This window comes from Malania oleifera, chromosome 8 (genome assembly GCF_029873635.1).
Source record: "Malania oleifera isolate guangnan ecotype guangnan chromosome 8, ASM2987363v1, whole genome shotgun sequence".
NCBI lineage: Eukaryota > Viridiplantae > Streptophyta > Magnoliopsida > Santalales > Ximeniaceae > Malania > Malania oleifera.
The window spans coordinates 1,595,429-1,610,046 of NC_080424.1; the positions used below are offsets into that span (position 1 = coordinate 1,595,429).

The 14,618-nt window shown below is 35.6% G+C and overlaps 1 protein-coding gene across 2 annotated transcripts; it reads left to right on the top strand.

Annotated features, from left to right (window-relative positions):
• The first annotated feature begins 585 nt into the window (after positions 1 to 585).
• LOC131161347 (single-stranded DNA-binding protein WHY2, mitochondrial) lies at positions 586 to 13,992 on the top strand. Of its 2 annotated transcripts, XR_009138403.1 has the most exons (9): positions 679 to 869; positions 1,526 to 1,647; positions 1,759 to 1,856; positions 1,951 to 2,046; positions 2,246 to 2,340; positions 2,525 to 2,598; positions 12,727 to 12,815; positions 13,454 to 13,688; positions 13,779 to 13,992. XR_009138403.1 is itself a non-coding variant. In XM_058117052.1 (8 exons), exons 1-8 carry the CDS (start codon positions 838 to 840, stop codon positions 13,568 to 13,570), a joined length of 723 nt encoding a protein of 240 aa, XP_057973035.1. In that variant the 5' UTR covers positions 586 to 837; the 3' UTR covers positions 13,571 to 13,992. The 2 variants fall into 2 exon arrangements, 1 of the variants encoding a protein (XP_057973035.1); XM_058117052.1 differs by having other exon boundaries at positions 586 to 869; positions 13,454 to 13,992.
• The last annotated feature ends 626 nt before the right edge of the window (positions 13,993 to 14,618 follow it).

Here is a 14,618-nt window from a genome sequence, read left to right on the forward strand (position 1 = left end):
TTAGTTTGCAGGCCTATAATCGATTTACTTTTTGACAAAGAGTGAATGTCGTGTTTTATAATATAACAAATTTCAAAATATTATAATTTACTGATTAATTTTCTTAATTTAATTTATGAAATTGGAGTTTTATTTTTTAATTTATTTTGTCACAATTTTACAAAAAATGATAAAATTGTTATTGAAAAAACTCAAATGCTGCATTTAGGGACGTAATCTTAAATTTTAAATTTAAATTTAGATAATTTTAAATAAAGATTAATATAATTTTATATTGTATTTTATTAAAATTCAACCCAAATTCATACAAGAAAAGCATTATAAATTTTGCCCCTAGGGCGTTGTTTAGTTGGTTAAGTGAATTCTGAGAGTGCCTCTCACGAGGTTAGCGAGTTTCCCCCTCCTGGGTTCGATTTAACTCCTGGGCTCCTGAAAATTTACGCTCTCTAGGGACTGTGGAGCCAGCCACATAGGACGTGAGATTAGTCATGGACGTAAAATGGTCATGAATACCAAGGACGTACCTAAAAAAGAAAAGCGTTATAAATTTTACCATAAAAATATTACCTAGACATGGCAAATTGCGCCAAGGCGAGCACCGATAGCTTAACTCACGGAGGCACAAAAACTTCGTGAGTCCGGATAGAAAAGGCCAAAAGGGCCAAGCAACGCAAGCTCCATCAGGGTGCACCAAAAATACGTGCAACACCTATCCCTGTCCCTGCGCTCCCCCTCGGGTGTTCCCGACAATAACCCCGAAAACGACTCCCAAAACCTCTCGACTCCCCACAAAACCAGAGCCCCAAATTCTCTCTCTCGCGGTCTGGGCGAGGAAAGATGATGAAGGTATCACGCTTCTTGCAGTCAAGGTATGACTTCAAGCTAAAACCCTTGTTATACCCTTTGTTTCGCACTGAGTTTCTGTCATTTGTTGCACTCCAAAGCGATTGAGACACACCACAATCTTTTTGGCTTATCATTTAATTTGTACGCACAGAAATTACTTCTGGGGTAACGCAGTTTCGGGCATCAATGGATGCATTTTTCCTGGTTTTCATTATTCCTTTCATTGTTTTGGCATTGTCGCAAATGGCTCGAGGGAATTTTTTTTCCCACTGGAAAACTGACCGGGTGTGGTAGTTTCTAGATGATGTTTGACAATGGAAGAGGGAATAGGCAAATACGTATTGTAATATGGTAAAACACATGACGCATTTAGGCGCTCTTCAGTGTTTACTGCTTATCCTGTGAAAAAGTAGGAAGGTACAGTTTAGCTGCTTCACTTTGATTTTGCACCCCGCCCCCCTCCCTTTTTTTTTCTTTTTTTTCAGATTAAGGAATGCTATATTCGTGTGTTTAAAATATAGATTGGTTGATATTATAACATATTGCGCATGCACTTCTCTCTCTTTCAGTCACCTGAACTGTTATCAGGTCGTACCTCTGCTGCATTCACCCACTTTTACTTTTAAATGTTTCTTGTTTTAGTTTCTTAAGTCTATCATTACTTTATTTTTTGAAATAGGACCCAGATGTCTAAACAACTAGTATTTGGGAGAACTTACGAAATTCATGATGCTTTACGGGTACATGGTTTTGCATCCCAGACTGGAATTTCCACTGCCGGAGAGAATTTTCCTCTTAATGGTATCACTAAGTGATGTTTTCGCTGTACTCTAATTTATTTGTTTAATAATTTATTTTTGTTAGTATTAACCTTCAACCTATTACTTTGTCTTTTTGTTATTGATCTTGCAGTAAATTACTCAGATCGAATATTTGCACCTTATTCTATTTATAAGGGCAAAGCTGCTCTTTCTGCTATCCCTGTTCTGCCCACATTCGCTAAATTGGATGTATGCGTATTCCTGTTGATGTTATACTTTATGAAATATACTCTTCCTATGCAGTTCAGAAATACTCACCTTGATTCGTATTTGTTCTGGATAGTCTGGCAGTGGTCTGAAAGTTGATCGTCGTGGTGTTATGATGTTGAAGTTCTGGCCTGCTGTTGGGGAGCGCAAATACGATTGGGAACGGAGGCAGGTAATGTTGCTCATTTGATTCTTGCCCTCAATAGTAAAATCATAAGTTATGTTTTTTGTACTTTATTCTATGCGCATGAAAGAAGGTATTAAGGTTATCATGTCGTTTAGTTGCTTTTGAGATGCAAATGCAAGAATGCTAACTCATTTTAGCTGTGTGTGTGTGTAGCTTGACTGACCAATTTAGTGTACTGTTTCAGATGTTTGCTTTGTCACCAACAGAGGTTGGGTCTCTGCTAAGTTTAGGTCCCCATGATTCTTGTGAATTCTTCCATGACCCGGCAATGAAAACAAGGTTAATTCTATTATTTTGTTGAAGCATATGTTGTCTCTAGACTCAACATGTGGTGGCAAGTTTGTTTAACTTGCAAAAGAATTACATTTTTTAGGCCTAAAGCATCTCCCCCCTCCCCCTTATTGTGTGGGCTTTCTGGTTCAAATAATGAATGTTGTATATGACATTGCAATCATTGCTGCAGTAATGCTGGCCAAGTGAGGAAGAGCTTATCAGTTAAGCCATATCCAGATGGTACTGGATATTTCATGTCTTTGAGTAAGTACTCCATTCATTTATATTCGTGTTAATATTAGTACCATCTTCCTAGTGCGTGTATGCACACATTTCCATCAACCGGTTTCATCAATAAGGTTTTGTTTAATGTTTCTGAGCTTTTAATTGTAAACAAGCACTGCTGTGATAGAGTTATTTCTCTGGAACTGCAGAAATTATATAAATTGTTTTGCTGTAATTAGAACTGCACAACTGTTAAATTATTTTTGTTACTTGTTTAATTCGTCAAGACACAATTGATGCTGCATTTTTTTTCATTTTGTATTGTTATGGAAGTCTCACTATGCTGTATTCTGAAATTCAATGTTATCTGCAATTATTGCTGCTAAAAGTTGTAACAACCAGGAAAGTACAAATATTTTAGGCATTAACTTAGTGGGATGGTTATGGAGTAGGATCTGTAAGGCAGGTAACTAAGCTACTTTTCTTACATATTATGATATAATAAGATTTTGCCTACCTGTTAGTGATTTGTTGTAGCTTGGGTTATTCCATTCAGTGCTTGAGTCCTCTATTTTAGTTTCTGGAGGCTCAATGATTATGAGTGAAGTATGAAAAAGGTGTGGGATTATCTCTACACTATATTTGTTGCATTTGGAGGGAAAGAAACAGGAGAGTACTTAAGGTGGAGGAGCTTTACATCCAGAATTAAAGGCTATTATTTTGCATACACTTATTTTTTTGAGCTGTAGAAATTTTATACAAGATCTCTATGCTTGGGCTGGAATTTTTGATCTATAACTTTGCACAGTTCATCTGAAGCCTTTGTAAAGGGGCTGGCAGTCATGTGGTGCCCTTGAAGGTTGTTTGGTATTGTTTCTATTTTTCTTTTTTCTCTTTCTGTTGTAGCATGATCTAGAAGTGGAGAAGAATTGAAAATAGTATTTCTTGTCACTTTTAAAATAAGGTACAATCTGAATGTCTTATAGACTATAAGGATAATCTAAAAGGAAAGAATAATAAAGGAAAGAATAACAAAAGGAAAGAAAGACAATTGCTAACAAATCTCCTAGAATATCTCCTAAGAATATATCCTTGAATATCTCCTTAGAATATTTACATAATTACAGAAATTTCTCCTATAATCAAGGAGAGTTGACTGGATAAATTTGGAAACTTTCCAACACTCCCCCTCAAGCTGGTTTGAAGATGCATTCCATAGTCAGCTTGCTGATCAAATTTTCAAATTGCTTCTTTGGTAGTCCTTTTGTAAGTATATCTGCTACTTGTTCAATAGTAGAGATATAGGGTAAACAAATCAGACCACTGTGCAGCTTCTCCTTTATAAAATGCTTGTCGACCTCAACATATTTTGTTCTATCGTGAAGCACTGGATTGTGAGCAATGGCTGTGGCAGATTTGTTATCGCAATACAGTCTCATGGGTAGTGGATTAGTGACTTTCAATTCTTCCAATAATTTTTTAATCCACAACACTTCACAAATTCCATGAGCAACTGCTCTAAATTCTGCCTCTGCACTACTCCTAGCTACCACATTTTATTTTTTGCTTCGCCATGTAACCAAATTTCCACCAACAGAGGCACCGGTTATACTCCCACGCTAATCAGCATCAGTGTGTACCTCAACTTGTAGATGTCTATGGTCTTCAACCAATAGACCTTTTCTTGGAGTTCCCTTTAAATATCTCAGGATTCTATAACTGCATCAAAGTGGTCAGGCACTGGTGAGTGCCTGAATTGGCTTACCATACTGATAGCAAAGGCTATCTCAGGACGTGCATGTGATAGATAAAGTAGCCTTCCAACCAATCTTTGGTACTGATCTCCATTGGTTATTTCTTCATGCTTGGCAGGTTGTAGTTTAAGATTAGGCTTTATAGGTGTCTCAGCTGCTTTACACCCTAGTAAACTTGTTTCTCCAAGCAAGTCAAGCACATATTTTCTTTGTGAAACAAAAATACCTTTTCTCGACCTTGTAAATTCCATACTAGAAAATACTTCAAGTCACTGAAGTCTTTAGTCTCAAATTCATAGACAAGCATTTGTTTTAATTTCTCAATTTCCTTGCTGTCATTACCTGTCAAGATAATGTTGTCAACATAGACAACTAGAATAGCAACCTTCCCTTCACTTGAGTGCTTATAGAACATGGTGTGATGAGCTTGACCTTGGCTGTAACCATGACCCTTTACAGCCTTTCCAAAGCGTTCAAACCAAGCTCTCGGAGATTGCTTGAGCCCATACAATGATTTTTTCAATTTACACACCTTTTCTCAGCCAATATTACCTTCAAAATCTGGTGGTAAATCCATAAACACTTCATCCTCTAGATCTCCATTTAAAAAAGCATTCTTTACATCCAACTGGTGTAAGGGCTAGTTAGAATGTGCAGCTAAGGAGAGTAACACTCGGATTGAGTTTATCTTGGCCACTAGAGCAAAATTTTTTGATAGTCAATTCCGTATGTTTTTGTAAACCCTTTTGCGATGAGTCTCACCTTGTGTCTCTCTATATTGCCATCAACCTTGCATTTAACTGTAAACACCCACTTGCAACCTACAATTTTCTTTCCGTAGTGCATTCATCTCTTCAAGAACTGCTAACTTCCAATATGGATGATCCATGGCTTCTTGAATGATCCTTGGAACAAATAAGTGAGAAATATTGGATGTAAAGGCCTTATGATTATGAGAGAGTATATGGTATGATAAATATTTGGCAATGGGGTGTGTGGTACAGGTTCTAACTCCTTTCCTAATGGCTATAAGTACATCAAGGTCAGTAGATTGATCAACTGTAATTGTAGTAGAAGGATTACCTGGGATTTCCAAATGACTAGTTTTTGGAGGCGATGATTGATTCTGCTATGAAATTGTGGGATGATCCTTGGTATTAGAATGATTCTTGCCTCTAGTATAAACACGAAGCTCAGAAGAGGGATTATTATGTAGCAATTCTCCCCCTGTTTGTGATTCCCTTATGCTTTGTACAAGCAGATTGGGATTTCCATTTTTTTCACTGTTTAAAATTTCAGTTCCTTGAATGTTTTGTGGAGGGATGTCAATGTCAAAGAAAACATTAGGGATTGGTATAGAAGTTTGCCAAAACTAATCTTCACTACTCCCCCCCCTCGAGGTGAAGATAAGTTTGGTTAAGGTAAGATTGATTTTCAAAATGACATCCATACTGATGTGAATTTTTTTTGTTTTTGGATTCAAACATTTGTACCCTCTCTTAGTGGGAGCATATCCAAGAAACACACATTTTTCAGCCCTAGGATCAAGTTTAGATATAAGATGAGCTAGTATATGAACAAAAATAGTGCATCTAAATACCTTTAGAGGCAAATAAGAAATTATCCTATTATCAGGAAAGGAATTTTTTAGGCATGCTAAGGGAGTGATATACTGCAGCACACATGTAGGCATTCTATTAATAAGGTAACAAGAAGTTAGAATAACACCCCCCCCCCCCACCCCACAAATATTTTGGAATATGCATAGAAAACATTATAGTCTGTGCAATCTCAAGTAAATGACGATTTTTTCTTTCAGCGATGCCATTTTGTTGTGGGGTGTCACGACACGTGGATTGATGTTGAATCCCTCTTTATTTCAAAAAATTTCCCAAAACTTGGTTGAAATATTCTATACCATTATCCATACGAAGTATGCTCATTTTTGTGAGAAATTGATTTTCGATCATACTATAAAAATTCTTGAATAATATTTCAACTTCAGATTTTCCATTCATCAAATACACCCAACAAATCTGAGTATGATCATCTATAAAAGTCACAAACCATTTTTTCCTGGGTAAGGTAGTAACCTTAGAGGGACCCCAAACATCACTATGAATCAAATAAAAAAGTTTTGATGCACGGTAGCCTTTTGAATTATAAGGAACTTGATGACTTTTTGATAAATGACAAACATCACAATGAAGAGAAGTACAATCCAAATTTTTCAACAGACTAGGCAACAAATATTTTAAATAAGAAAAGCTAGGACGCCCTAATCTAAGTTGCCAAAGCATTATTTGATCACGTATAGGGATTGAAGTAGACTACCACTCAAGCCCTGAGCTTGTTTATTGCTAAATAGGGTATCATCAAAATAATAAAGGCCCCGAGTTCTGGTCCTGAAATTCACTGTGAGAATCAAAGAATATGATACCAACAATTAGAATCACGGGATAATCTACTAATAGATAGAAGATTGCAAGTAAGTTTAGGAACATGAAGGACATATTTAATTCTATTTTCTCGGAGATTCTAATTGAACCTGCACCTGCAATGGATGAAAGACTCCCATCTGCAATCCTCACCTTTTTATTACCTGGACAAGAATAATACGATTGAAACAATTGAGATATACTGGTCATATGGTCGGATGCACTTGAATCAATAATCCGTGGTGCAAAGGCTAAAGAATTGGAATAGGCACTCGACATATTATCTGTTTGGGTCAAGGAACCAATAGAAGTACCGGATATCGGATTGGATTTCAGCAGTTGAAGAAGTTGATCCATCTGCTCTGAACTTAGAAGATTGGTTTGGGCTTCATTTGCTCTAGGAATCACTTGGTTGTTTCCAGGTCCAGGTTTGCTGCTCTTCCATTTTGCTGGTTTTCCATGTAGTTTCTAGCAGATTTTTTCGGTATGACGTGGCTTATTACAATAGTCACACCATACTCGAGATTTTTGATTGGGATATGACCGCTGTATAGAGGCATTAGCAGTAGCCAAAACAGTAGGATTAGCAACAACCAAAGCTGAGTTCTTCACTGTTCCATGAGCCCCTTTTTTCTTTAGCATAACATTCCAATGACAATCTTCACGTCTCACTTCAGAAATACCTCTCCAATTGGAGGTAGAGGTTGTCTACCAATAATCCTCCGCCCAACCTCATCAAACTCATCATTGAGTCCAACCAAGAATTTAAAAATTCTTGCATTTTCCACCCTCTTCTTGTTGTAGTTGCAATCATCAGGGGTCTTCCATTCATAATCATTGAATAGATCCAAGTCCTGCCATGGTCCCTTAAGGACATTAAAATATTTAGTCACACTGTCTTCCCCTTGTTGGGTCTTGCCAATTTTTTGTTGCAATTCATAAATCCGAGAATTTTCCAAGGTCAGAATACATCTGACTAACATTAACCCAAAGTTCTTTTGTAGTAGGATAGCACATGTAATTAGCACTAATATCTTCATTCATTGCATTCACAAGCCAAGCCATAATCATGGAATTTTGAGCATCCCATATAGCATATGATGGGTTTGCTCTATCAGGGACTTTGGTTTCACCAGTAAGGTACCCAATCTTACCTCTCCCACGGATGTGCATTTGAACTGACTGAGACCATCTCAAGAAGTTGGCTTCATTGAGACGGATATTTGTGATTTGGACTGAATGGGGTTCGGTATGGGCTACTTTGGTTTCAGTTTTGGTATTGACCACAGGTTCAGGTCTGGCCATGGTCTTAAATTTTCACGGAATTGTCGAAATTTCCAATTTCCGTCACCCTAGAAATCAAAATGGTGGGCGATTTTTGACTTGTATAATTTCCATCGAAATCTCAACGAATGAACTGAAATTTATTGAAATCTCGAAATTTTAGGGAAATTTGTCAAAATTTTAACTATAAAATGAACTTTCATCGGAATTCAAATGAGAGATTTAGGAGTGAAGTGAAATTTCTCTTTTAATTTAATTTATTTTATTTTATCGAAACAAAAGATCATTACAAGTGTTTTTGAAATTATATAAAAAAATAAACTTACAGTAACATTTTATTTAGCTATTTATGTCTAAATTATCATTATTTTTATAATAAATAATATTTAAATGATTTATGAATTTCATTTGTATTAATTAAATATGTTGTACATTATCTTACAAATGTGTTTGATACACATACTATTTTACAACTTTTCCCCCTAATACGAAACGTAGGTGTATTTAATTTGAAATATATTAGTCCTAAAACTTGTATTATTATGTTTGTTAACCATTTCTAAAGTTTCACAAAGAATTCCATGATTTACTACTAATTTCCGTTATTTTTTTCAAATCCAAATCGAAATCGACATTGAAATCGAAATTCCTGTCAAAATTTTTGTACTTTTAGAGCTTCGAAATTTGAGTCGAAATCGAAATTTAAGACCTTGGGTCTGGCCATGGTGGAAGTTTCAGAAATTTCAGACATAATGGAAGCTGAACAGGGTTAAGGCAATAAGGCCTAGGTTTTAGAGGCTATAACTGCCGAAAGCAAAAGAAAACTAGGCTCTAATACCATCTAGAAGTGGAGAAGAATTGAAATATTATTTCTTATTATTTTAAAATAAGGTACAAATGTACAATCTGAATGTCTTATAGACTACCAGGATAATCTAAAAGGAAAGATTAATAAAGGAAAGAATAACAAAAATTTCTAGCAAATCTCCTAAGAATCTATCCTAGAATATCTCCTAAGAATATTTACATAATTACAGAAATTTCTCCTATAATCAGAGTGAGAGTTGACTGGATAAATTTGGAAACTTTCCAACACATGATAAAGAAACTAGTGGCAACATGTATGTGTGTGTTGCTAGTTTTTAGTTTATGTTGTTGGTTTTTGGCTGTCGTGGTGACAATTGTCTGGTTTTCAGTTGTTGACACAACTTGTTGACATAGTATTTTAATATTTGGAATTCACTTCCGTGGATTAAATTATTATATGAACAGATTTTTTAATGAAAAATTAAAATAAACTTGCCATGTGAATTTAAAATAAAATAAATAAATTCTAAAAATTTAAAGGTTATAAAAATCATTCAAAAATATCAGCAATTTTTATCTTTCATATACAATAGTATTATTCTCGGAGAATTAGAAAGGGAGTTAAATTTTTCTCATGATGCAACTCTTCTCTCCTCTCCCTTTCTGATGTGCTTTAGTGTTATCTTCCTCAGCCTTATTGTGACTATGATGGAGCAGGATATCCAGAGGATAGTGCCTTTTATTTAAGATAGGAAAAAGTCAGGAAAGGGGCATTTTGTTTAGGTTAGAGTGCAACCTAAGTCACAATCAGTATATCTTCATGGGCAGCAAAGTTGTTTTCATTTGAGATTTTGTTGGTCTTTGGTAGGTAAGGAGGTTTTTCAGTTGCACTAAAAAATTGGTGGGAGCTGTATTGATGGTGATCAGGCTTACGAAGATGGGAAAATCCTTGGAGTTAAGGTTGGGTTGGAACATCAAGAGATTTTCAGTTTTTGTTCTGGGAGGGCTAAAGGGAAAACGGTGGAGAGGGTTTGTGCAAATGTTTTGCATGCTAGCTATTTCAATGAACCCATGAGTTGATGGCACACAAACTGAGCAATTTACTTGTTCATGAAGTGAGGCAGTGCACCAGCCTGCCTTTTATTTTTTATTTTTTATTTTTAAAAGGAAGTGAGGTAGTCTTGGTGAGACAGAATACTTAGTGCTCATGGTGTGGTGGTGCAATGCGCATGGAGAAGGAGAAGCAGGCTCTTCACATCACGCAGGTAAACATAACTGGTTTTGCAGGGAGTACATTTCCAGGTTCAGAGGTGACTAGGTTTTGTGTGTGTGTGTGTGTGTGTGTGTACGACTGTATGTATATTATTGAGCGCAAAGAATCATAGAGATAAAAAACAGCAATATTGTAGAAGACAAAAGTTCAAAGAAAATAAAAAAAAAGATTAAAACAGAAAGGTAGCAAGTTGAAGGACAGTTTATCCTAGAATCAAATTTGCCGCCACTTCGATGTAGGGGGTGTGACATTTGATCATTTGGATTTGACAGACAAGCCAACTGACAAGCTGCCACATAACTAATGTCTGTGAACTCAGCCTAATTTTGAATTAAGTGCAAAGCTAAAAGATATTGGGGGAGAAAATAAAGACACCTATATATAGTTCTAGGAAGAGGTAACTGCTGGCTCAAATTAAATCCAGATATAAATATAGAAAATAAATTGAAAAACTGACAAATGAAACCAAAATTAACCAAAAATTGAATGGAATTAATAAATCATTGCTGCGATAATAGTTTCAATTGACGATGAAGAAAGAAAATTCTTGGTTCAGTTCTCCACCTTGACGACAGAAAAAAAGGATTGGTCAAATTCTATTGAGTCTGATCCATAATGATCGTTTATCAAGGAATGACTTTGGTTATCAAATGATTGAACAACCGGGAGCAATTTACTTACGATACTACATTCATAAAAAGTATCTAATGAATTATGAGTTCAACACATCTTGTTTAGTAGAAAGACGGATATTCCTCGCTCATTATCAGACAATCACTTATTCACAAACTTCGTGTGGGGCTAATAGTTTTCATTTCCCACATCATGTAAAACCCTTTTCGCTTCGCTTAGCCCTATCCCCCTCTAGGGGTATTTTAGTGATAGGTTCTATAGGAATTGGATGATCCTATTTGGTCAAATACCTAGCGACATACTCCTATGCTCCTTTCATTATGGTATTTCTGAACAAGTTAGAAGAAAATATAAAAGAAAGATGCAAAGTTATTTTATTAAATGATGTAATAAAACCAGGTAGAAGGCTCAAACTTCAAATAACGAACGAGGAAAATGCTAAAAATTTTGAGATTTATCTATTGGATCAGATGACATCCCAATAGAAGTTCAGAAATGCTTGGGAGATAACAAAATAATATGATTAACTTGTTTAAAATTATTAGGACTAGGAAGATGCTTGATGAATGAAGGAAAAACACTTTAATACATGTATACAACAATAAAGGAGATGCTCAAATTTACGATAACTGCTGTTGAATTGAATTATAATTTATAATGAGAATTTTGGAAGAGGGTCGAACAAAGGCTAAGGTTAGAAATGAGGGATTTTCAAGATCAGTTTGGTTTTTGGCCCATGAGATCAACTGTTGAAGCTATATACCTTTAAGAAGATTATTAAGAAAGGGAAAAGAAGAGGGATTTGCGCTTGGTTTTTGTTATCCTAGAGAAGGAAAGATCTATGGTGGGTTCTAGAAATTAAAATAAAATAAAATGAAGCATGTAGTTGATATATTGATGTCATTTAGGGTATATGCAGTGGGTTATGATCAGTCTTAGGATTAGAGTTAGAGAGTTTAGGGAATCCAATCACAATATGTGGACATTGAGGATCTGCTTTGAGTCATAATATTTTTGCATTAGTCATGGATGAACTTACTAGGAATATCCAAAAGGAGGTTTTGTGATGTACGCCATAAAATCTCGAGATTTTAAGATAAGTTAGTTGTAAGACAGAATACATTAATTGCAATTTTATTTATTTTGCAAGGAATATTGGAGAAAATATGAACTTGATGGTCAAGAATTTCTTAGCGCTAGTGGATTTAGGTGTCATGGATCTATTATGCAAACTGATGGAGAGTGCATGGAGCTAGAAGTGGAGAAAATAGAGAAGCCCTCCAAGCTTGTGTGATTGTAAAATGCTGGTAAATTTGAAGCAAAGTTCATGACTAATAAATTATGTTATGTAGGTCATAGTGGAAGACAACTAAGAATCAAGATAATCAAGATGTAAATGTAGTTAGAGAATGCTAAGGTGGATGAGAGGTACGGTACTAGATTATTTAAGAAATGAGCACATCCGTGATAAGCTAGGCGAACCAGCTATAGAAGTTAAGGGTGAAGTGTAAGTATCGATAAGATGGTTTGGACACTTGCGTTGTAGACCGAACAATGCACAAATAAGGAAGAATGGGTGAGTTAGCAGTAGTAGGATGGGGAGAAGCAGACATAGTAAGGATTTGATTGCACAACATTGTTTGGAGGATGTTGTACTAGATCATGTGGAATGGTTGACACAGATTCATGCAGCTGGCCCACGAGGCTTGTTTGTTCTTTGTTGTTGCCTCCTGTTTTCCTTGTAGATGGTCAGTTGAAAAGTTGATATAAGCCATTTCGTGTGGAATTTGTTGGCATTCTTGGTTTCATTCATGATCATGTACAAGCTTCTAAATTTCTTTTTTGCATAAAATAATTTGTGGTTTTCTTTCATTGTGTAAAGAGTTATGGTACATATTGATTCGATGAATGTATGCTTTAGCTACTACTTGCTTATTTTAACCAATTTTTTGACCACCTTTATGCAACATTTTTTCAGCCGTTGCCAACAATATCCAGAAAACAAATGATCGACTTACAGTTCCTGTGACAACTGCCGAATTTGCAGTGATGCGCGCAGCTTTCAGTGTATGAAATTATGTACACTTATGTCTTCCTCATTTTTTTCAATGATCCTTTTTATATCATCATTTATAGTGAAATATTAGATGTTGCTAGCCTTAAGTTGTGATATGGCCTTCCAAGAGACCCTCGCCTTGAAAATAAATGCCTCTTCTCTTATATCAAGGCAGTATTTGACAAAGTTCTGCCTTTCATTTCTTTCAAAATTGAAAAATGGGACATGTACAGTGCAAAATGAAGAAGAGACGGAATTAATTTTATTTTATTTTTTGAGGATGGGAGATGGGTGAGGGAGGAAAATCCAATCTTCTTGGTGTGAAGTTGGACATATTGCTCTCAGATAGGATTGTTTTATGCATCCTCTTCAGGGATGACTAGTGCATACTGAAGATCTTTAGTAGGATATGGTTTGTCGTGATTCAGATATTGTTTTAGGAGTGCAATACCTGGCGAGTAAAGATTTCATGAAGTATGGATATATTCTGAAGTTTGAAATCTAACAGTATAGATTTCAGGTTTCTATCGTCTACATTTTGCCTATGCGGTCTCGACTGCTGTGTGAATTGACACAACTCATTCTATTTCTAGTATCACAACTTCTATATGCACGTAATAAAATAAAAAAAGATTTCCATCGTTTGCAGTATGCCTTGCCTCGACTCATGGGTTGGGACTATTACGGCACTAAGCCGCCAAGCAGCAGCGTGGGGAAGCCATCGAAGGTGGATCCACAACACTTAGACTTGGAATGGGATAGATGAAGTAATGATGCTGTGCACATATTAAACATCGAGATGGAAGTTTTTGGTTTTGACTGATGAGGATGGCAGATATTTGAACATTTTTTTTGCCAGTATGATCAATGCTACATGGATATTGGTATGTAGCAAAAATGACCAACTCTATGCTTGTGGGTGGGTGTTGTACTGTATTTTATGCCAATTAACATAGTTTAATTGTGAAAAATAGTTTTTATTTTGCGGTCGTTTTGTTGAATCAAGCTTGAAGACTACACATTAAATCTAGAATAATAACAAGGAGGCAACAATTCAACATTGTATATGATATCTTGCATGGGGAAAGCACAAGAGACTTTGGGTGAGATCGTGTCGAGCAATGTGTTGCAGAGAACAATTTGGGATGCTTATTTGAAGCTAGTTATGTAACATTTGATGTTCTTTTTTATGTGGGTGGTGTTTTACTTTTGTTTACTAATGAAATTAACCCTTCGCCGTACCCTTTTCCTTTATATAAAAGGAGTCACAGTAATATAATGTGTTTCTAGGATAGACATTATGCATACTATCATTCAATTTCTATATATTTGTGAAGGATCGTGCAACGATGTTTTGGAGGAATTGAAAATAGAATAAAATGTCAAAGGAAATTATGATTTGGAGGATGAATTATGAATATATTGGAGATGCTTTCCATAGGTAGTTTTCTGGCACCCATCCATGGGCTTCAACTACTTTTGGTAAGGTAAGTTCGAAGAATAAGAGGGAAAAAAGTTATATAGGTTTAGTGACTGGATTAGTGTTGTGATTGAAGATGCATTGATTTGGGAGTTATGATTGAAGATCAATGATTAGCTGATGAAGATATAGAGACTATGTATGATTAAAAGGCACAAGACAATGATAAAAATTGAATCCGATTGAATGCTAACGGTTTCTTTGCTGTTGCAGATAATGAAAAAAAAGAAGAAGAGTGAAAATCATTTTCAGTTAGTTTTACTTTATAATTATTAGCTTTATTTGAGATTGATATTTTGTGAGTTGTATTTTTTCTTGTTGAATGAACTTGTTG

What these genes read in the sequence shown, in the direction of transcription:
- LOC131161347 (XM_058117052.1), top strand. Translation starts at nt 838, where the DNA reads ATGATGAAGGTATCACGCTTCTTGCAGTCAAG. An exon ending in GACCCGGCAATGAAAACAAG is followed by an intron (nt 2,341 to 2,524) that starts GTTAATTCTATT and finishes TCATTGCTGCAG; the next exon opens with TAATGCTGGCCAAGTGAGGA. An exon ending in TGGATATTTCATGTCTTTGA is followed by an intron (nt 2,599 to 12,726) that starts GTAAGTACTCCA and finishes ACATTTTTTCAG; the next exon opens with CCGTTGCCAACAATATCCAG.